A 23,697-nucleotide genomic window follows, 5' to 3' on the forward strand; every position below is an offset into this window, starting at 1 on the left:
GGCTTCTGAGACACAGCTGTCCATCAGAGGTGACTGTTCTACCCACAGCATTGGGACTGTCAATGACCTCACCCTTGTCCAACAAAGCTAGCACTCCTGAAGCCCCAAGGGTGGGAGATGGCCCTGCATCTGAAGCCCACTGGACCCTGGGTTTTAGGCCTCTTCCAAGAGAGTCTGGAGTCAGGGGAAGCAAGGGTCTTGCAAATGCGCTGTTTTCCCGGTTGGGCCTTCGTGTTGAGGTAATCAAGATGGGCATGGGTGGGCAACTGTGGCCTTCCGGAAAGTGATTCTGGGCCTGGTGTTAAGGTGTTTCCAGGCCGAGCCTCAGTCCTGGGGCCTCTCCCTGGTCCACGCCTGTTGTATGAAATTCCACCTCTGTTCTCACCGCTACTGTTAGTGATGAAATACCAGACAACAACAGCTGAAGGGAGTAAGGAGGGGCTGGTTGTGTTGACTCAAGGGTAGTCTGTCTCTCATGGTGGGGAGGCCTGGCCGCAGGATCCTGGGGCAGCTGGTCCCTTTTTACTCAGAACTCTGAGCCCCTGCCCATGGATGGTGCGGACCCCTCATGCAGGGCGGGCCTTCCCACGCCAGTTAACTCCTTCTAGAAACTGCATCGTAGACATGCCCTGAGATTTGCCTCTTAGAGATCCTGAGCCCTGTCAGTTGATAATACTCACCATCACAGACAGGAAAGACACACAAGTAAAAGTGCAGGCCAGTTAAGGGTACACAGAAGATGTCCTCACTTCTGCGATGCGAATGGATCCCTATAGCTCGAAGGCATAGCCTCACCCCTACTGTGGGAAGAAGGAAGAGGCCTAAGTCCATGGAAAACACTGGGGAAAGGTACTCACAAGTGCAGTGAAGTGTAAAACCCAGCGTCAGGATTATATCCCAAGGTCAGGAGGCTCAGAAGTGGAGACACCGAGGAAAGCCTTGGATGTGGGGGGTTGGGGGGAGGCTGGGGTGGAGGTCCCTGGGGAAATAGGGTTGAAAATGGGGATCCCTAGGCTCTGGGTTTGATCTGAGAGGTTGGGCTGGGACTTATTCTGAAGCTGGAGTTTGTCTGGACGCCAGGGAGATACCTGGAGGCAGGTGTGTCCCAGGAGGGCCTGGGGCTGTGTGTTTTGATGATTCTCAGGCCACACCCCTGTGCAGGGGTGAGATTGGCTCTTCCTCTGATGCGTTTTGGGGTTGCTGACTCTGGTACAGGTTCCTTGTGCTGTCTCACTGAGTGAAGAGCTGGTCTTCTGGGGTTTCCAGCTCCTTCCATCAAGGGTCACACAGTGCCTGCTCTCCACCTTGAGCTCTAACTCCCGTGCATTAAAACGTTTATCCCTGACGCATCCTGGTGTCTAGAGGATGTGGGACCCTGATGGTCCTAGGGGAGGGCTTCTGTCCTACCCAGGCAGGACGAGTGTGTGGGCAGGACAGAGCACAGGTCTAATGCTGTTGTCTGACCAGCCCGTCTTCTGTGTGCAGACTTGGCCCCTGGACTCACCTGGAGGTCAGGTGCAGCTTGGTGGTGGGAGCATATGTCATTGGTCACATGTGTCCCAGACTATAATTCTTTTGCTCTGTATCAATCCACATCAGTCACTTAAAGTATATGTTTTAAATATGATACTTCTGGGCTGAAGGATGGGGCCATGATTTAGATCAAATGCCCTTCTCACAAAGATGTGAGTTCATTTACAGCAACCCACCTGTAACTCCAGCTGTGAGGGAGTCAGCACAGCTAGCCTCCTTAGGCCTGGTGCTCATGTGCACATAAACACACACACACAAAAGATAAAAGAAATGTTTTAAAAATAGAATATTTCAGTACTATGCAGCAAATATTGAGATTTGGCTGATAATGCTGTTTCTGTACATAAATGAGCCATTCCTTCATGGGGGAGATTGGACCTCCCTTGCACCAGGCCTAGAGTTCTTCTCAGAGAAGAGGTGAATTCATAGCTAACCAACCCTTTCCAAATTTTGACTCAGTAGTTCTCCCTGTCCTATATCATGTATCATATATTTACATTATGATTCATGAAAGTAGCAAAACTACAGTTATGGAGTAGCAGTGAAATAATTTAATGGTTGGGGTCACCTCAGAAGGTGTGGCTGTTCCTCCCTCAGGGTCGTCTGCAGCAGCCTTGCTGATTGTGCAGTCCCTGCAGAGCCTGTGCTATGACTTGTCAGCTTCCCTTCATGTCAATTGCCTCTGTGTGTGTGTGTGTGTGTGTGTGTGTATCTGCATGGGCACATGTGTATGCATGCATGTGTCTGTGTGTATTTGTGTGTGTGTGTGTGTGTGTATCTGCATGGGCACATGTGTATGCATGCATGTGTCTGTGTGTATTTGTGTGTGAGTGTGAGTATGCATGTATGTATATATGTGTATGTACCTGTGTATGTACAATATGTGTAGTCTATACATGTGTGTGATTGTACGTGTGTGTGCATGTAAGTGTGCCAGTGTGTTTGTGTGTCTATATATGTATGCATGTGTGTATGTGTGTGTATGCATGTATGTATGTGTGTGAATGGCTGGAAATGTAACGCAGGTCCCTGTACCTGCCAGTCAAGGACTCGTCCACTCAGCCTTACCTTAACCTCAAATTGTCTTTTGGGGAAAAGGCCTTGCCTGTCAGCAGAACCACCTCACCCAGCACACTGAATGAATGACGTGTGTCTCCTAAGCAAAACTCCCTTGCAGAGCTTTCTGCCCTGATAGTAAAACTCTGCTGGACAGGAAGTGTGGGCCCCAGGCTCACATCACTGGCCTTGTGGGTGGGTGTGTCCTCTTGGAGCATCTGATGTGGAGAATGACATGAAGTGACAGCTGTCACACTACCCCAGTCCTTGAGAAGTATGGTAAACGCCTCCGTCTGCCAGGGCCCTGCAGCTCTCTGACTCCTGGTCGTGGCCGTCATGGCTCACTGCACAGTCCTGAGGCCTGCACCTCATGCCAGCTGCTTCCCGGGCTGTGACCCTCCATGGGTGGGCGTCATGACTCAGCTGTCCCCAACTGCTGGAAAGCAGTCACTGACCAAGTAAGCCAGTCCCCCAACACCCTTGGCTCTCCTCCCCTGGGGAGTCTGTAGTGCCACCCAGCCACCCACTCCCAGGGGCCAGCCCTAGAGGCTGCTAAGAAAGTCTTCTGTGCCCCTCAGCCTTGACCCTGTCCCCTGACTTGAATACGGCTCCCCAGAGCATGTTCCTGAGCTGAGAGGAGCCTACTTTTGTCCACACTGCTCATCACTGCAGGCGGCAAAGCCAGAAGGTTCTCTTCCTGGTGTGACTGAGGCTGCTGTTGGGCCTGTCACAGGCACTGTGCAGGAGAGTGTGGGGTCACATGACACACGATTGCTGCCAGAGCCTCAGTCACCAGTCGCTTGGGAATCGTGTTGTCCCCAGTCTCCCTCTAAGGACCACAAGAAAGTATAGACAGGGCTCCCAGAGACAGGTCAGCACACTGGCTCTGTGTTCCTGCCCCCACCCCGTCTCTGGGGACTGGTCAACGCCTGATACTCATCTGCAGGACAGTGTGCTCTGAGTACGGTGGACCCCAAGCAGAGGCAAGATGGGGACAGAGCGTAGCTGTGTGGGGCTTGGCCAGTCACACTTGTACTCCACACACTCTTGGCGTAGTAACACCCAGTGAAGCACAGGCGGAGAAGGGAGCTCTTGGGTCTGTGGCCGACATCTCCTGGATGTGGCTGACGGGAAGACAAGCCCAGAGGATCTCTCATCCTCGTCCGGGAAGCTGCTTTCTGGAGAGCTGGGACTTGACCATCTTTGTCCCTTGTGTCTCTAGGGTCTGAGCAGCAGTGATAGGCCCATGAGGACCTCTATAAAGGAACCCAACCCTGCCCCGCTTCACAGCGGCCTCTTTCCTAAACTCTATTGGCTTTATTGACCATGTTTAATGAAAGCATAGTTGGTTTCTATGAACCCCACTATTGATGTGGGCCTTGCCTTACTACAGACTCAGTGTGGAGTTAGGATCCAGGATGTTCTCTGTACACCACCTGCACTAGGGTTCTCCACTTCTGGCTGTTCACCATAGGACGTAGGAAAATGTCTGTTTACTTCCGGTTCTTCCCAAACTTTGGGCTTGGTCGGGAAGCTGATGCAGCCTGGGCTGTGTGTGCATCTCAGGCATAGTCTGAAAAAAAAAAACCAAGAAGGTGGCCTTGACACTGTCACTTTTATGTCATATTGAAAGTGTGGGCAAGGCTCGTGAGCTGTGTCTTTAGGGAGGGGAGGGCACTGCTCAGGTCAGGTGATGGAGTGTGGGCCAAACCTTGGACCTTCTGTAGCAAGCTGGACTGGTCAGGACCTGGGAGAAGAGACAAGATTTCAGTGTAGTGAGGCAGTCAGTCTCCCAAAAAGAGTAAAATAAATCAGGAAGTGAGTGGTCAGGCCCACCAGAAGCATGGACACAGGGCAGGAGCCAGCCCCTCTCCACCCGCATCACCGTGGGCCTTGGTGGGGTCTCCCCACCTAACACATCCTTCACAGAATGAAGCGATGGGGCCCTGCCGTGTGCCCTGCAGCTCTCCAGCCACTGTGCACTCTTAGTTGAGCAGCCCCGAGCTCGGGACACACAGAGCCTGGGAGAGAGGAGCAGGCAAGGAGGAACTGGCCAGCTCCTCAGCCTTGCCTCTGTCCCCAGGCCCCTTCCTCTGTCACATGCCCCTTCTCAGCAGAGGACAGCCCTAGACTTCCTGCTGTCCCTGGACTTAATAAGAACTCCGCATGCAAGCAGCTTGCTTCTTAAACCTGTAGTTTTGCTTTTAGTCCATTTGTGTCTACTACAGTGTGGCTGCCTGAAGTCCCCCTGAGCCTTTTCTGTCCTTGGCCTCAAGCCCAGTTAGGGGACCATGACCTTCAGTGGCCTCAGTGGGGTGGACCTTGGCAGCCTTGAACTCATCTTCACAAAGTAGGTGCTCGGGTGGATGGTTATACGCTAGGCTGCCCCGAATGTGGGGGAAAGGACATGGGAGAAGGTGGTTGCTTCCCCACCGGGCCGACAATCGTGCCTTGATCTGCTCTGCTCTGGTGGCCCTAACAGTTGTCCTGTCCCTGCGGGCTGAGGAAGCAAGGGTTACCCCATCACAGTACAGGTGCTAAGGAGAGGCTGAGAGGCAAGGGGAGGACAGAATGCACCTGGCAGGTGACCCACGAGGGTCAGAACAAGGGGAGGGGTGACGGTGGATCCCAGACCAGGGGCCTGGCACATCTATTTACAGTGTCATAACAAGCCCCCGATGGCATGGGGGCCTGAGTCCACACAAGGTTGGCCTGAGGTATGTTTCATTCTGGGGGCAGCAGGCAGGAACACCAGATGCCTGTGAAGCCAGCCCTGCCAGGGATGTGTGCAGCCACCAGAGTCCCAGTGCAGGGGACAGAGAACTCCAGTAAAGGAATGGAGAATTAGGCATAGATAACATCGGGGACCCACCCAGGGCTGGCAGGTAAGAGGGAACTAGAGCTACTCAGGTGACTTCTGACCGGGATGGGGACTTGGGACAGAGAGGCCATCTCATGGCTGCTGTTCAGTGGAGCAGGCCCCGGGGGCGAGTGTGGGATTTACTGTCTCTTCTCACCTGGGGGCTGTAGTCACAGGACAGGGGTGATGGCCACTGTCCAGGAAGATGAAGTCTCAGAAAGCGCTCTAGCAGCATCTCACCAGCTGTAGCACTGGGAAACTGGGGCTGCGGACAGTGTTAACAATGAGCCCAAGTTCACAGTAAGCTACAGCCTGGGAGACCCCATTTCTGAGACCTTCTCTCCACCACCAAATTGTCCACTCTCTGGAGAATTGGGAAGCCTGATGGTTACACCCAGAGGAACAGTCCACCTGAGTGAGGGGTGTGAGGCCTTCTGCTGACGAGCTGTCTGAATGGTCAAGACCTGCTTGAGCTTGGAGCTCCTGGGGCTAAGGGCCTGCTCTCTCGGCCTATGTAGGTGGATAGGACCTGGCAGAGCCCGGGGCCCCTAAGGCTTAGGTCCCTGTGCCCTGCTGTCCCTGTGGATGGAACCTGACTGAGGTAGGGCCCCTGCAGGGAGGGTCCAGACAAACAACAAGGCGCCTGGCTCTGCAGTCAGCAAGACTCGGCTGCTGCCAGGCTCTCAACAGTTAATCATCTGCCGGGTGATAAGTGAGCTGATTCTAGCTCCTTAATCAGGACATCGAATCCGAATCTGAGGCCCTGCGAGGAGCCGCAGCCGCCACCACCGCTGTCTGCCCGCAGCCCGTGGCACTGCGCAGCAGAGCCAGGGAGGCGTAGTAGCCGCACTCCGCAAGCGGCCCAAGATGGAGATCCAGCGGCTTCCTTTGTGTGGCCCAGGCGGTCTGGCCAGCGCACAGGTCATGGGGTCCTGACCAGTGTGGAGGGTGGCAGCATGACGCTGAGCCTCATCTCCGTGCTGTCCCAGGACGTCACAGCCCTGTGGCTCCTGTTGAAGACAAGTGCAGGTGTGTGGGCTCTGCCGTCAGTTTGCTATGGTGTGTTGTAAGAGGCAGGAGTGGGGTGGGCTGTGCATGACACTAGAGGAGACCGGGTGGGCTCGCTGGGGGGGCTGTCCTATTGTTGCCTCAAACGGCAGGGTGAGTGGGGGTGGGGCGTGCTTGGGCTGGCTAGGTTATACAGAAAAAACACCCATTCCCTCAGGGTGGGGGCGTGATGCCTTGCCCTTGTGGTCTGGGCAGTACCCCTCAGACCCTCCCCTGGAGGCCTTTGAGAACATTAGCAGCTGTATCTGCTCCCTGAGAAAGGGTGACTGCACACCCTCTTGGAAGGCTGGAAAAGAACGATCTCGATCTCTCCTTTGTTCAAGATTTACATGGACGGACATGCAGGCTAGCAAAGGAAAAACACGCCCAGAACCAGTGGCACGGCTTGGGTTTCCTCCAGGCAGGGGTACCTAGCAAGGGTTAGCCCCATCGCTGCCCATTTAATGCCAGAGCCTAGGAACAGCGGGATACAGGACTAGACAGCCATGGCATTTGGACAGGGAACTCTGGCTGCTTCCGCCTCTGAGAGGGGTGCTGTGAGATGCTACCAGTCACCTGGTTCCAGGCCCTCGGAACAAGGGTCCCAGGGAAGGGAGCACAGTTAGCCCAGGAAAAAGAGAATGGGGGAGGGGTGATTGGCAGAAAGGAAGTAGCTTGGGGTTCCTCTGTTATTTCTAAGAGAGGAAGGGCACTCCTTTTGAAGTATTTGTCACGATTACATTTCCTGGTGGTACTTCTGCCAAGCATTGATGAATGACCCATAAAGGATTTTTGTGAATTTTAATGAATCGGCCCCCAGCTCTCTGACAACAAATAAATGTAGAGTAGCTGATTTTCTGGGGAGCTGCTGGGGGACAGCGAAAGGCCATAGAGGAGTCCCCAGCGTGTCAGAAGCAGGGGACACACAATCACATTCCATGCCTGCTTGTTTCTTAGCCAGGTGAGGGTCTACATTCTTAAGACATCCCTTAGCTTCTTGGCGCGGCGTTCATGTTGCATGCCGTAGCTTTAAGGTGTCAGCCACTCCGAGGGCTTTCCTGGGGAAGTTTGGTGAGGCTAAGGTTGGGATTTGTGCTTTGGCTTCCAGGAACTGTTTGTCAGATTTCTGCAAAAACAGAAGCTAGTGCATGTGACAAATGCGACAACAGGCTTGTGCGTCTGCAGGCTGTTTCTCTAAGTGGGCACTCCCCTGTGGGCACTGGGAGCCATTTTCTGGGGCATCCAGTGCTCCTTGAGCCGGTGTACTCAGTGGAGACAAGTGAGCCTGGGAGACCTGAGGTTATCACAGCTGTGGAGCAGGGGGATGGTGTGTTTGCGCTCACACACTCAGCTCACGCCTGTCTGTGATCCGTGAGACCCGCAGGTATGTGTGACCCCACCAGCCCCACCCCCATGTCACTCACTGAGACTCACTCACTCTCTCTCTCTCTCTCTCTCTCTGACACACACACACACACACACACACACACACTTTGGCGGCTCTGCCAGGCTAAGTTGATTGTGCCCATTGTCTCCGGGTCCCCACCAGCCACCCTGTGCTCTCAGCTGCCCCTGTGTGTGCTGGCGGTCATATGTGTGGTGCAGGGCCAGGTCTTGCCTCTCTGCCTTGGTGGGGTCAAGCTCTTCCATGGCTTCTCTCTGCTTGAGAAGCTTCTCTGGTGAAGGCTGATGTAATTGTTTGTTTTTAGATTTGCACCATCCTTGGTACTTAATGGGAGGTAAAAGTCCCTCTGTGCAGATTAGGGGAGGAGCACAGGCCCCATCCCATCCCAGGAGGCTCTTAGCACAGGGCCATGGGGAGCCCAGTGTCCCTGGGAACAAAACACTGCTCTCTGCCCGGTGAGCAGGGGCTGTGGCTTGGGATTCTTTGCATTGCCCTCTCTGAGCTGTAACTAAGAGATTCTGTATACAAGTCCTTATTTTAGAATGTGTAGGAAGGGAACAGAGCACTCCCTGGCCTGCCTATCACTCGCCCTCAGCCTTGGGCTAACCTGGGCTGCTCCCATCTGCATCAGCACTGAAGACTCACTGTGTGGATAACAGGGCATAGTTAGTCCCTGTGGTGCCATGTGCACTCGTGTCTGGCCTCTGTTGTGCTATAGATCTACCCCACCACTCTTTCCAGGTCGTACCTCACCATACCAGGTCCAATCTGGTTGTGCCTTCAAAGATCTGTTCCAAGACTCATGCCCTTCCTGCCCTGAGCCCAGAGGGGCGTGACCTACGGCCATGACTCCTGGACTGGGTGTTTGAAAACTCAGTATCTGGAAACCAGCTCTTTCTGCTTCAGGCTGAGATCCATGGGTGGGTAGGGGCAGGATGCAGGGACAGGAGGAAGGGCCGGCCATTGGCAGGCGCCTCTTAGGCCTGGGTGTGGGCTTGGTTCTAGAGCACTGACAGTGTGGTAGAAGCCACGGGAGGATGGTCATGTGCACTGATGCCCACTGGCCCTGTGTCTCATGCCAGCAGACCCCCCACTGGTCCTCTTGGGCCATCTCATCAGGGACGTACAGGAAAAGTCAGAGTGCCCCAAGAGCCAGTGAGAACCATCTTTCTGATACTGTCACTGCCTGGGCTACCCTTCATCCCTGGCATCCTGGAGAAGTACAAGGAGAAACTAGTAGAGTAAGTGTCACCACCTTGTGGTGACCTTGGTCAAGGGCATAATCTAGGGGATCCCCTCTCCTTAGCCTCCCGTCCACCCACCCATTCTCTGGCCCACATCCTACCTCCAGGGAGCCCCTGACACCTGGAGCTCAACTGCAGCTATCACCCTGGTGTTTTTAGACTTGGCCCTGGCCAGCGCCAGTGGGCCAAGGGCAAGGTGGTGCTGTGTACCTGGCGATGTCCTCATAAAGCCAGGGTACTGGTGTCAGCAGTGTCAGCACTGCCTACAGGCTGTGCTCGCCAGATGGTAGCCTCCAGCCCGCAAGGTGAGAATAATTCTCATCTGTATTTTGTATGAGAAGGCCAACAGGGAAGAGCAGACTGGCCAGGGCCACAGTTCAGCTGTGTGTGGTGGGCAAGGCTGGCACCTAGAATGCACCCCCTCCCTCCTACAGGCTGGCTCAGTGTCCGCTGCTCTGACCTTCTGAGTTCACAGCGGGGATGAAACCAAAGTCCCAAGGTCAGACACTGAACATCATGAGCAGACGCCTAGACTCCGTGTTTGTGGCTGTCCCTTTCTAGGCCACCACAGAGGATTTGTGGAGAGGTGGGAAGGCATGACCCTCACAGAGAACACACTAAAATAGAACTACTATGAGATCCAGTTGTACCACCACAGGCCTACACCTGCATTCCCTGCTCACTAAGATGTCACAAGAGCCAAGGGAGTTAGGGCAGCCTTGGTGTCGTCAGTGGCAGTCAAAGTATATCATAGATGGGGATACAATTTAGCCATAAGATGTTCTGCCACTTCAGCAGCCAGGAGGGGCTGGAGGGCCCTGTGAGAAGTGAAGTAAACCAGGCAGAGAGCTGACCGTTGTGTGCCCTCGCTCCTTCTGTGTGGACCCTGAAAGACTGCACCTCCCGAAAGGAGAGAGAGGAGAGGGCAGAGTCCTCTGGTAACCCCCCAGCGTGACTGACAGAGCAGAGTCTTGCAGGTGAGCCATGCTGTGCAGGAGAGAGAGGCTTGGCTAAGGTATGCTCTCTGAGGACCCATGCCTCAGTGTGGGTGCAATCACCCCAATTTCTCCAACGTCACAGTCAGACAGTGGCCCCCAAATATGGAGTCAGGCCTGTTTATGCTCTTCAGACTAAAGGAGAGTACCGAGTGGGTGCTGGGGAGGAGGGCTGGTTACATTGGCTACAATACAGTTGGAGGAGTGCAGGTTACACTGGCTACAATACAATTGGAGGAGTGCTGGGGCTGGTGGTTTAAAGGATACAAAGTCTCAGTTATACAGAATGTCCCGCAAGGCCAGTTACCACACAGACACACACACAGCTGACGCAATGGAGTGACGGTGAAGACAATCCCATGGTAAGAGTGGACGTCAGGTTGTACTCAGCCACCCAAGGTGTCTATTTGCCCATGCACCTCAGCGAAGCTGGGGTAGACACCCTGGGTCCCCAGCAGATGCCAAGTGGAGGGTGCCCTTAGAGTCTGCCCCGTGAGTAGAACCACGCGTGGGCTGTGGGGTCAAAGGCTGCTCTCTCCCTTATGGGGCTGCTATCTCTGATGCGCCTGTGCACACCAGAATCTCTGTGCTTCTCCGGAGATGTTCGCAGCCTGTGCCCAGCATTTAATGATTTGTGTCTGAACTGGAGATGCATTCCGTGGTCATGTGACAGAGGTGAGCAGAAACAGGTATCACTCATCCCCCATCCTCCAGTGATCCCAGGGTAGGCTGGCATGGAGGTCAGGGGTCCAGAGTTCCTCTCCTGATGAAGTGGCGCTGTGGTCATCAGAGCCTCAGCAGGCTCCCGGACTCCAGCTGTCCTGAGACAAGGCAGCTGAGGCATCTCCCCCTCCCCAGCAGGGTGGGGCGGGCCAGAATGTGTACTCAGCTGCCATCGGGGCCACTTGGGCTTTAAGAGGCCAGAGGGACAAAAGGACTGGGGGCTGCAGGGAAGAAGGGTGGACTGGATCGGACAGGGAGAAGACTGCGTGCCACAGGCTCCACTCTGGAACTCAGACCCTCAGTCTCTGCCATGTGCAAGGCTCCGTCACGGCCGCTCACCCAGCTCACCTGAGCCTGAGCCTGAGCCACCGCCTCTGGGAAACTGGGCCTCAGGGTAGGTGGAGGAGGTAACGGAAGCTGGGGAGGGCAAGGGCAAGGGCCGGGTACCTGCCCCTCCCCCACACCTTGCCCCTCCCCCAAGGCTGTGACCTGTCATAGTAACTGCAGGTGTCCCAGACCTGTGCTTCACTGCCGTTTCTGCACCATCTCAGACACTTTATGCGCTTAAAACTAAAAATGAGAATTGCAAGAGCTTGATGCCAAATATTTATAGTAAAAATTTGCTAGAGATTAAAAAAAAACTTTAAAAGTTAGTTAATACTAACTTTAAAAGAAACTTCATTGTAGTGATGATCAAGGTGTTTCTTAGTGAAGAACAGCCCGCCTGCCTGGAATGAGCTCTGTGGGAAGAGGCCGAGGTTCCATCTTGTTCTGACATCCTGCTATGACTACTGAGCTTGGCTGCGCACACGTGCCCACCACACCTGAGCAGACACACCAAGCTCAGAGACAACAGGGACATCGCTATGAACACAGGCTGAGCCCCAGACCCCTGATGAGCCCTTGACTGTAATGAAATATTTTTCCTTAACAAAACAAGGACAGATATCAGTGGTGACAGAAGGCCTGTTCTGCTGCTGGTGGTTTGGAGGACACCACAGTGTCTTCACAGCCTGAGCATCAGGAAAACAGTTTCATTCTATGTATTCCCAGAGACCACAGGCCACAGGCCAGGAGCCAAGCATGAGCATGGGCAGGCTGGGCAGGCCAGCCATGGTGACCGACTTTCCAGCGCCTTCCCTGGCCCTGGGTTGTCTTCTGGCTGTTGAAGGTTAGCTCAGGGCACACCTTGCCAACTTCAGCAGGGCGTTGGTCTCTCAATGAGGTCAGGTTCACTGACTCCACCTCCAGATGCACACACACAGCCAATGCGTTGTGAAGGAAACCCCCTCCACTCTGCACAGCCCCCGCCGGTTGCGTGGCCCCAGCCCTGTATCACCACAGGGCAGTACACCTCCATCCTTGCAGTCTTCCCTTCCCCAGTCAGAATCACTGGGTCTGGATTGAGTGTCCGCAGCTTCTGTCTTCAGTCGCGGCCTGCTGGCTGATAAGTGCCTTGGTTTCCCATGGGATATCATTTGTTTTCAGAGTCAGACCTCAGCGTATTGTTCTATCTCCTGGCTTCTCCTCTGTGTCAGTGGAAGCAGCGTATGCTATGAGGCCAAGGTTGTTGGAGGATGAATCCCAGTGGCTGTCTCTAGAATGAGCACTTAGCTACACCACCTGACCTGACCGTCGGGCTCTATAGGAACTGAGTTATCAGATTCACAAACTAAAGTTCAAATCGGCCATAGTACCGTGGGCACTGGAGAGATGACATCTGGCCATAAGATGAGCCATGCCCACAGTCTTGCCCTATTGTTGGGTGGCGGCTGTGAGGATGGAGGCCATCACTGGGGACACGTGTGCTGTGGGGGAGGTCTGGGAGGTAAGGTACAGTCGGGATCTATAGGGACCAGCTGGAAAGTGACTTCAAGCCAAACCGTGTGGGAGTTCTGGGTGGGGACGGAAGCCACACCCCTGGGCTGTGAGTGTGATCTACCAAGTGGCTTGCTGCACATAGAGAGAGAAGCCTTCCTTTCCCTGAAGGGTCAGGGCGTGTGAGGGCTCCTCATAGCCTCACCCAGTCATGACAGAAGTGGCAGTGTGACAGCTATCACAACTGTCACAGGACATTGGGCAAGTGCAGTGTTTGGGGCTTGGTGACAGCTTGAAAGAGCAGCAGTTGGTGTGGGCTCAGACCGATGGGAGTGGCAGCGTCCAGTTTCAGGGCCGACCTCTCCCTCCCTGCCTCTCAGCACCAGGCATCCTCTGTTATTCCCAACCAAGGGCCCGTCTATAATCACTGGTTATAGAAGGGCCTACAGAGACCAAAGGGAGCAGGGACACACGTTGGGGGACAAGGCCCATCCCACACATGCGTGGCCAGTTGCAGAGTCCCCAGGGCAAGTCTACCCAACAATACTTCCTGAATTCAAAGCTGGTTGAAACAAAATACTGAGAAAGCTGTTAAAATGATCAGAACTGTCTTCTTGATCTTTATACTCCTGACTGACTCCGCTCTTCCATTTCTGCCTAGATCACTCTGGTATCATCTCAGTTAGGGTTTCTGTTGTGTGGTGAAGCATTATGACCTAAAGCAACTTGGGGAGGAAAGGAAACTTGTTCCTCTTCCCCTTTGTAGCCCATCACCAGGGCAGGCAGGGACCTGGAGGCAGGAGCTGATGCAGAGGCCATGGAGGAGTGCAGTTAACCGGCTTTGTGCTCAGGGCTTGCTCCGCCTGCTGTTTTATAGGACTCGGGCCCACCAGGCCAGGGTGGCCACATATACAAGCTAGAATCATCTTCCAAAAATGATCCTAGCTGTGTTAAGTTGACATAAAATAAGCCAGGACAAGTATGTACCATAGTGAGCCTGGGGCGTATGTGACCAAGGCACCTCCTCTCTGGTGGCAGCTGTGGCCATGTTCCCATCCATCGGGAAACTTGGGTCGCCCTGAACTACAGGTGTGAGCAGTGCCATGGGTGTCGTCCTCCTAAGGCTACCGATGTAGACCCAGAAACCACCTGGGAGAGACCAGCAGAGAAGGCAGTGCTGGAGAGCTGGGCGGTGCTGGAGAGCTGGGCGGTGCTGGAGAGCTGGCCGGTCCTGGGCAACACACCTGGGCATGGGCCAGGGCAGAGGTGGTGTTCATGTCGGTAGTGGTTAAATGGCCACCACTCACCAGATGTGCAGGTCACTCTGAAGGGAGCAACCTTGCTTGTCCTGACATTTTAGAGACTGCCTCTGAGAGTCAAGCAATCTACCAAGGTCACTTAGCCCCAGCTGGCCAAACCCAGAACCCGTATCCAGAACACATGGCTCCTCCTGGTCTCAGGTCAGCAGCCAGCCCCACAGACAGTCTCAGGAAATCAGGGTCCCAAGGGGAGGACTGGCCCGGAATGAAATCACGATAGCGTGGTTCCTGAGGGTGTCAGGCGAAAACAAGCTTCACACTGTGCTTTGTATGAGAACAACGTGGAGCCTGTGCTGGCTGAAAGACAAGACGCTGCTCCCAACCGTCCGCCTTCCGGGCTTCCTCAGCCAAGACCTGAAGTGAAGCCCCACCCCAGCCCCCATGCCCCATCCTCCACCGTACATCGTAGGCCCACTGGGCATGCTCTATCCCCGTACCTTCTTCCCTAACCCCGCACGCCATTCCTGCTTGTCTTTGCAGCTGAGTTTCAGAGCTTGGAGACAGCTGCCCTGGTTCTTAGACACTCCTTCCTGCCTGTGATAAGGAGCTGACCAAACATACAAACTGTACAGGATAGCCACATACTTCCTTCGCAATTGTAAAGCGCTCTCTCCATCCATTGACTCAAAGACACAGGGATGAGGGAATCGGCTGCTGAGGCAGCTAAGCTGTGATGTTGCCCCTGAACAGGCCATGGAGAGGCACCGAGGCGCTGCTTCCCTCCAAGGCCCCTTGTCCTGCCCCCTCTGCATCAGAAACGGCACCCTTAGATTTCACCTTTAAACCCTGCAGTTGGGGCTTCACCTCGGAACCTCAAGCCAGGCAGCTTCTCTGTCCACCCTTCCTTGACACTGACCTGCGGTCACGTGACCCTGCAGTCACATGGGCATGACCACGTGACTTCAGGCAAGTTGTCTTACTCATTCAAAACGTAGGCTTGCCTCCTCCTAAGCGGCCGTGATGGTTAAATTCATTAATAACAAGAAAGCACTCGCTGCTGTTGCTAACTCAGTGAACAGTTTCCTCTATGAGCCAACCAAAGCATAATTTAATTGCCTGGGACACTGACTGACGCTCAAGTGTCCCTCAGTTCTCTTGTGTTTGTCACTGTGGGAATGAGCCTCTGCAGACTTGAATAAACAATGGATTTCCTGGTAGATGAGAAAGGGTGGACTTTATACTTGGGTTTTCTCTAAACTGGCCTGGTGGTAGCTTATTAGTATGTCAGTGTGTCCTAGAAGGCCTGTCTACTTCATGCCGGCAAGAGCTATCCTGAACAGCACTGGCCCCCAACACTTTACGTGGCTTTTAGGTACCCCAATTCTGAGGCCAGAGAGTTTGGGAAATATGGTCGCCCAAAGACTTCTCAGGCATCTCCGTTTATGGCTGGCGTGGTATGGTTTGGCCTGTAATGTTTGTCTTTTCTGAGCATGGCAGAGAGTTCTGTGGGACAGGCAGAGGTGACATTCTATGAACCTGACCCTAGAGATGCTACAATGGAGAGCTGGCAGCAGAGGTCACGTGCTGCCATGTTCATGTAGCAAGGCCGGCACTGGTCACTGCTGCTGGCTCCATTGTCATGCCGTCTACTCAAGAACGGACAATGTCTCCTAGGAGAGCTAAGCAGAGAGCCCAGCAAACTTCCTGGGTGCTGTGTTCCTTTAAGGAATGGTTGCAAACTTGGAAACCACCGTGCATAGTGACACCCACACTCCAGGGTGTGAGTCCTTGGGCAAGTGTTTGCCTGTGCTACAGAACAGCCCTTGGGAAGGTGAGAGTTTAACCCCTGACCTTCCACCACAATGTCCCGCCTGGAGGAAATGGCCTACATATTCATTCTGAGCAGGTGGATTCCCCGCCTCGCACTGATGGCCTCCGGAGTGGTTCCCACACACTGACTTGAAAACTGTAGGCTGGTATTGAACATACCTGAAAGAGGTGGTGCCGGGGAGGACACCCTGGGTGCTGTAACCACACGCACGTCTTCCTCTGTGCCTGTCTGTGAGTGTGTTACCGTGTGGTTGTGAGAAGCCCTGCGGCGTGTGAGCATTGGTGGCTTCTAGCCCGCGCTGGGTGATTCCCAGGGGGAGCCTCTTGCCCTGAAGGCATTTCCCCGTCCACCCCTCCATTCCAGCTTCATGATGGGCCTTGATTTAAAACTTTTGGGAACTTACTTTCTAAGATCAAGGCACAAGGATGGTTAGTGGCAAGGGATTTCAATTGCTGTGTGTGTGGGGGGGAAGTAAAATATTTTTAAAATAATTAATAATAATAAACCCGCTGGGATTTAAAACTGTTAAGGACTCTGTCAGTAGCTCTTAGCCTGTGTAGTGGGTCCACCCTCAGTCCCAGCATGGAACCGCAGTGCTGGCCATGAGGTCACTCTCTGCCCCGACCTGCCACCCTGGGGGTGCAGCTGGCTTGAAGCCTGTCGCTTCAAACATCACTTTGCAGAATTTGAATTTTATTCCGCTAGCTGCCTGACTGCCTTCCTTGTGCCCCCTCTCCATGAATATGACCACGGTGGTTAGAGGCTCTCCAAGGGACACGGCGGGGCTCATCTTCCGCTGGATGACTGCTGATGTCATCCCGTTTGACCTCTAACCCTGAGCTTTGAAAAGAAGCATTATGTTTGGTTGATAGTAAGCAAAAGTACTTGGGGATGGGCTTTTGTCTGCTCTAAATAACAGGAGATAATTAGCAAATAGCAGACTTTACTGCGTGACCCTAAGACCTGCTCTCTCAGAGGCCAGCGTGGGGAGCCCTTTCTTCTGCTCTGTCCCCTTGAGGGAAGCCAGAACCCCGGTCGGAGTCATCACCAAGCAGGGGCCAGCTTTCCCATCCATCTCCACAGCTCCCCCTACTTCCCAGCAGCCCCCCTCCCCTACACAGGGCGACCTCCTCCTCGGTGCCAGGTCTCTGACCCACCTTGCCCTAAGGTGTCTCTGCTTCTTGTTCGCTGCCACTTTCTCAGGCCTTGGGTAGCAGAGTTAGGGGTCGGAATGCCCCTTGAGTAGAAGGAAGGGCAGGAAAGGCTGCGTAGGAATCTCACCCTGTTTCCCTGATGAAGCTACTGAGCTGAGAAGCAAGGCCTTGAGTTAATTTGTGAGGACTTTACCATCTAATTCTGTAGAGTTAGCAAGACTTTTTACCATCTAATTCAAAAGTCACCTAGAGAGCAGAGTGGCCCTGCCTGTGTGGACTCCAAACAGGCCAGGATCTGACAGCGGTTGAAGGCCCCTTGAGATTCAGTCCAATTGAGCTGGACTAAGATGGGCAGCCTTCCCTCATCTTGTGTGGGGTGATGGTCCCTTCTCCCCTAGAAAGACTGCACTAGTGCACCCCACCCAGAGCTTAGACTCCACCCTCTTCCCTTACTTCCAGTATCTTAAACGGGAGCTCAGGAAGAAATGGTGCTGTGAACTTGGGAAGGGTTGAACTCAGGCTGTCTACAGCTCTTGTATCCTGGAGCCCCTCCTAACTGCCCCTCTGACCCTGGCAGGGTCATGGCTGGGGTCCCTCAGTGTAGGGCATTGTCTGTGCCTCCTTGTGCTCACACAGAGGAGCTCTGTGAAAGCTGACCTACCCTAACCTTTGACCACTAAGAGGGGGTGACCTGCTTCCTGCTCAGGGACTCTGCCTCCTGTGGACCTGTCTTAGCGACACAATTCCCTATACTTTCTTTATCTCTGGTCTACAACTTATTCTTACCCTGGGCGAGGAGACTGAGAAAGCCTGCATCAGGGCACACACTCAAGCCTACATCTCCAGCACACACGCATCCAGGTTTCTTCAGCTGCAGAAACATCAGAAAGAAGATTTTAATTCAGTGAAGAAAGTCCACCAGCCTGCTGAGCTCTGGGACAGTATAGACCAAACTCTCCAGTGTTAGCTAGGCAGCATTTGTGGACACTTAGAGTGTCCCTAGACCATCTAGTGATCATGCACCACACACACACACAATCACTCATTTAGGCATGCACACGCATACATGCACACACACACACTATTTAATATTTCATCTTGTGTGCACGTTTGGGTGTGTGTACATGTATGTGTGAATCTGTCCACACAACGGTGGTGACCAGGGGACCTCAGCTGGGGTTCCTCAGGTGCCGTCAACCTCTTTTGGTTGTTTGTTTTGAAACAGTCTCTCATTAGCCTGGAACTTGCCGCGTAGATCAGCCTGGCAGGCCAGTAAGGGCCATGACCTGTCTGCCTCTGCTTCCCAGTGCTAGGATCGCAGGGCACAGCAACGTTCCTGCCTTATTTTTATATGGGTTCTGGAGATTGAACTCTGTTTCTTGTGTTTTCAAGGCAAGTACCTCACCTACTGACCTGTTGGCCCAGCCCAGATATTTGTCTGTATGAGCTTGAAGGAGCTGAATCCCAGGGACTCCTCTGCAGCTATGGGTGGCGGGGGCCTGTGGTAGCTCATGGGATGAGGGCCAAGGCCCTGCGCCGGTAGAGATAGAAAGACTTCCAGGGGGTCATTGGAACTCTGGCAGTTGGACGCCTCACAAAACTGGCTCCTCTCATGGTGTGGCTGTGGTGAAGCCCGGGCTGGCCATACCTCCTGTCTGAGGAACTCACGAAGACTCTGAGGCCAGTTCCCGGGAGAGGTGAGCCAGGAGGCCCCTGGGTAGCCCCAAGTGGAACTCAGCCTTGTGTCAACTTGTCCCTGTCCGTGGAAACAGCTCTGTCAGGTGGTCGAGGCATGAACAGAGCCTGTGAGGGAGGAGGAGTTCACAGCCTTTGGAGCCTGTTCACCTAAGAATGTGTGACCCAGGAAGACAATGACATTTACCAAAGCATGGAATCTAGTCTGGGGACTCTCTAGAAATGTTTCCATCAAGGGCCATGATGCTGTGATTTTATTTCCTTGGGAATAGGTGCAGCCCAGAGTTTAAACACGTAGGTCTATGGCCCTCTGGTGGATGTCCCCAGGGTCGTGGTGAAGCCCCAGGAGCCTTGACCTGCTCAGGGCCCAGCTCCTGTCACTGGTTTTGGAGGACCATGTACGGGCCATTCTCAGCTGTAGAGAAATGGACAGCCTACGCTTCCTGGTAGCCCCCGAATTTCTCAAACATTCAGAAAGACTCTCGGCTCCCACGTGCTTCTCCATAGGTGAGAAGCGGGTTGGAGAGCAGCCACCCAGGCTGCCCACCCTCTGCTCTAGCTAATGCCCGCGAGATGGGCAGAAGGACGAGCCTCCAGTCACGAGAGTCCCACACACAGTGATATATATGCAAGCTCTGAACCATTTCCCCAGAATTTAAAAACGTATCAGTCTTATTAGGTGGTATTTTCTGGCCTTGTACTTCCCACAAAGGTATCAGCATAGCCACGAAGTGTGAACGATGCTGGACGGAGCTGTGTGAGACCAGCCTGGGGTTTACAGTGTGATGAATGGAAGTAGTTGTTCCGTGTTCTCCTTGTGTGGCACTGCTTGCTGTGCGTCCCAAGGTTCTGACAGACATGATATTCCTGGCACCCCTTTGTCCCATGACAGTGTGGGGCCCACATGTACTCGGTATCACAAGCATTTGGGTCACCAACGAGCAGGATTTAAGGTCAGAGCTGTACAGGTGATATCCGCTGCCTCCCTCCATGGGAGCTTCCATTAACAGTGTCACCATGACCCACTTTCTCAGGCCTCTTGTGGCCAGGGGCTTCAGGGCAGAACCTTCCTTTGAAGCTACTTGTGATCAACGTGAGTCACGGGTCTCATGGACACGGAGTGTCCAGCACCATCAGCACTGCCCTGACTTGTGGTCAGGCCCATCACATTTCATCTGGTGGGTTGACTTCCCCCTGAGAGTCCTAGTGCTCTTTCCTGTCAACGCCATTTTGGGATTAGCTGGGATGCCGCCTCTCTGTGCCCATGTTAATCTACAGCTTATGATGAGCCTCAGGGCAGGGCCACCAGCATGCAGCCAGGCCTTAGAACTGTTGCTGGTGCCTATCTCACAGGCACCAGGCGAGTGGTAGGATCACGGCAGGCACAGGTCCCTGAATAGCTGGGGATTTGTGGTGGCTTTAGGTCTGTGATGATGGCAGATGCCTCTGTAGGCCAGCCAGCAAGCCATCTATAGGCAGCAGGTGAGGGCCCTGAGGTGCCTACACCTCTGCCAAAGCAGGGAGGAGGAGGAGGAGGCACCTTCCCTGTGAGTCAGGTCCGGCCCTCCTCCCTTGGCGCCTCTCCCTCCCTCCCTCCCTCCCTCCCTCCCTCCCTCCCTCCCTCCCTCCTTCCCTCCCTCCCTCCCTCCTCCACACTTCCTCCCTCCATACTCCCTTTCTTCCCTTCTTTCCTCTATCCTTCTCCGGCCCTTATACACATTTTTAAAACTTGATGGTGAATCACTCAGTGTTTGCGCTAGGAGACACAAAGGCTTGCTCTGCTCTTTGGAAACTGAAATGCCTTTTTCCAGCCACGTGACCACAGCTCCCTAGGTGTCTATAGCTCGTTCCCAGGCCCCCGAGGGTGGTGGGTGTGAGGCCAGGCTCCTCCCAGTGACAGCATGTCTGCTCTTCCTGCAGATGAAATCATGCACCAGGACATCGTCCCGCTCTGTGCCGCCGACATCCAGGAGCAGCTGAAGAAGCGCTTTGCTTACCTGTCTGGTGAGTTCTGGAAGCCAGGGGTGAGGGGTACAGCCAGGGCGTGGCCGGTCTCTGGGGGCTACACCCCACTCTGCATCAGTGACTGCTTCACTGCCTCTGAAATGCACCTGGCCATGGGGAGGGTGTGGCAGGGTCATGTCCCGCACCCTCATTACTGTTCCGTTGTCCACGCAGCAGTGTCCCAGATCAGGTGAGTGGCTGAGGGTCCGAGGCTGAGCGATGCGTCTGAGGTGACCTTGCTGGCAAAATCTGAGGCGGTGCAAGTTATCATACCGTGAGAGGCAAGGATCACACGAGTGTGCTCAAACATGTTTATGTGTGTCTGTGTCCTCAAGTCTCTCTTTATAAAGCCACCAGGACTCAGTCAAGGGCCACCTGCCCGATGGTTAGCGCTAACTGCTTCCCCAAGGCCTCCCTCTGTGTGCTACAGCTGGATTATTGATACCGCGCAGACCCTCCCAGATTAAACTCCAGCACAGAAGACTTAGACGCTCGAGTCCCAGCCATGGCTCCCAGGCTGCTGCAGGCCTGTCAGGATCTGGACCCGGGTGGGCTGGGTGCTCCTAACCTAGGATTCCGGGAACTCGGCCCTTCCATGAGTGGGTGCATACCAGTCCCACTGGCACATTGGTGCCTCCTGTGATCACGGCTGTGGGATATCTCACCGGGCACCACGCTTGGTACTGCTTTTGTCCCTTCTCAAGATCTTCCTCAGAAGCAACGGCCTTGAGCCTGACCAGGCTGAAGGCTGAGGGTCATGGCTGCCCCACCTTGTGCTGCAGGTGGTGTGTGTCCAGCCTTGTGACAGCACTCATGTGCTGAACCTAGACGTGGCTATTTGTCAACCGGTCAGCTCAGGCATCTGCCTCTAGGAAGCTTGGTTCACCCCCATCACTTAGCCATGTAAGGGGAAACTGTACATATCTGTGACTCCAGGAGCATCCCACCCCTTGGGGTCATTTCTGGTCCTCATTGGCCAGGCCTGTGGTCAAGATACAACATGTTCCAGTCACGTAGATTCCTGGGAGCTTTGAGATGCTGGACAGGAGTAGGGTTGTTGTAGCCTGTGGGGAGTAGATCACAGGCTCAGGAAGCAACAAGCAGGAAAGCAGAACCTATCGGGACAGTCTGCTGCTGAGGCTATCCCACTGGGAAAGGTCTCCCCAAGGCCCCTGAGAGGACAGGAGAAGGGGTGAGAATCACCGCTCAGAGAAAAACTTGTGAAAAAGACACAACCACAGTGTCTGCCTCCCCTCAAGTTTTCCCTTCTTGTCACCGCAGCAAGGCTCCTGGCTTAGATAATGGAGGCCCAGCCTTGGGTCCTTGGCCTTGACCTTAAATATGAGCTGTCCATATGTTCCTTTATGGGGGCCTGGGGTACTTGATGGTAAGATCCTGGGGGCCCCATTGCATGCTCCCCTCTCCACAGTCACACCAGCCTGGGAGCTCCAAGCTACTTAGCAGATGAAGTGAAGGCCACATCTCCATCAACTAAGGTCCCTGACTGAATTTTGGCCTCATCTGCTAAGACTGTGGAGACTGGCTTAATTTGCCTGAGAGTCTGAGATTCCCTGCCCAACTGTCGAGGTGCAGAGGTTCAGGGGTACACAGATGAGGGGCGAGGATGAGCATTTGTTGACTGCAGCCCCTGCTGGTGTCCAGCAGAACCCGGAGGAGCTACACTCCTCTGTAGGCCAGAGGAGGCCCGGAAGAGGTGCCAGCTCATGTGAGACAATGGCCCACGGACAGCCCTCAGCCTCTGAGGCCTGGAGGGCCTGCTGAGCCATGTTGGGGAGCTGTGAGACGATAAATGGGGGTGTTTGGTCTTCGTGACCAAGTGTGTGCGCATCTGCTCTGCAGTGGTCGAGTATGTGAAACTCTATGTCCAGCACTGTTCTACAGACCGGGCCATCTGTGTCTGTCAGTGTTAATGGAGACACGCCAGCCAGAGACACCTCAGCAGGTGCCTCCACCCTCCTGTTCCCACACCGCAGTCACCTGAACGCCTGGTGCCTTACCGAAGGATCTGCATTCTTACCACACCTGAGCCGTGCCGTGGACAACCCCCTGTTCTCCTTGCCCCTCTGGAAGGCACAGCTTCTTACTTACAGCCAACCCTGGCCTGCCCTCCTGTCCACTGCACAGTGAGGGGTTCTGTGGATACAGTGGACTATAAGATAAATCATGGTCAGCTAAGAACTTCGGGGCCGAGTGTGCCCGGATTGCGTACTTTACCCTCTCCTCTGCTATAGATGAGAATTGGGCCTGCAGAGTACTCGTTCTCAGCCACATCGACCCACATTCTTCATGGGAGTTGCCGACCAGGCCTTTCCCTTGACCCAGGATGTGGCCATTCCTCACGATCCTCCTGCAAATGCTTTAATCAGAGAGATTCGCCTTATGTCTGAGACCCCCTAGTCTGGGCAGGGCTGCTCCTCCAACACCCCCACTGACTGCAGAGACGGAAGGCTGATGGGGCCTCAGGCTACCCACTGCACCGGGCAGGGCAGCCATGTTGCCAGCCCATAGTTTCTGGGGCCGCATGACCTTCCCTGAAGCTGGTGCCTCCATTTGCCAGTGTTTGGGCCCCGTGACCCTCATGGCAGCTTTACTGGCAGAATTACAGCTGGTCTGAAGTTCTGTCCAAAATGAGGCTACCCCATGCCCTGTGGAGTGTCCCAGGACCTAAAACACCCTCTTCACTTAAAGGCTGAGTTCCGGGCAGCTTCTCAGACCTTCCGGGCACTGCTTCTGACTCCTCAGTCAGCCTGGGGCAGACTCTGCTCTTGAGAATCCCCCTGGAGAGAGACTGGAGTGGGCAGCTGCCCGGGAGGCCCGAGTGCCTGGAGAACATCAGATGGCAGTAACCAGCACAACTGGAGACTGAGTGGCAGTCACACCCGCCAGCTTCTGGATAGCTCTCCAGGGGCCCACAGCCATGTGGTATCTGAGCTAGCCAGTACTGCCTCGGCCTGAATAAGTGTCCCCCCACATCCACATGCTGAGGCCCAACCCCCTGTGAGGAGGTTTCAGGAGATGGACTCCATGACGTAATGGCGCATCAAACAGAGAC

The 23,697-nt window shown here is 54.3% G+C and overlaps 1 protein-coding gene across 6 annotated transcripts in view; it reads left to right on the top strand.

Annotated features, from left to right (window-relative positions):
• Positions 1-23,697, top strand: part of Mcf2l (MCF.2 cell line derived transforming sequence like) — a 147,239-nt gene that overhangs the window by 68,365 nt on the left and 55,177 nt on the right. For all 6 annotated transcript variants that reach the window (XM_052162328.1, XM_052162322.1, XM_052162324.1 and 3 more), the window contains one exon: positions 20,541-20,624. In XM_052162328.1, coding sequence (XP_052018288.1) covers positions 20,541-20,624 — 84 coding nt within the window. The remainder of the gene's footprint in view (positions 1-20,540; positions 20,625-23,697) is intronic.

This window comes from Apodemus sylvaticus, chromosome 18 (genome assembly GCF_947179515.1).
Source record: "Apodemus sylvaticus chromosome 18, mApoSyl1.1, whole genome shotgun sequence".
Lineage (NCBI taxonomy): Eukaryota > Metazoa > Chordata > Mammalia > Rodentia > Muridae > Apodemus > Apodemus sylvaticus.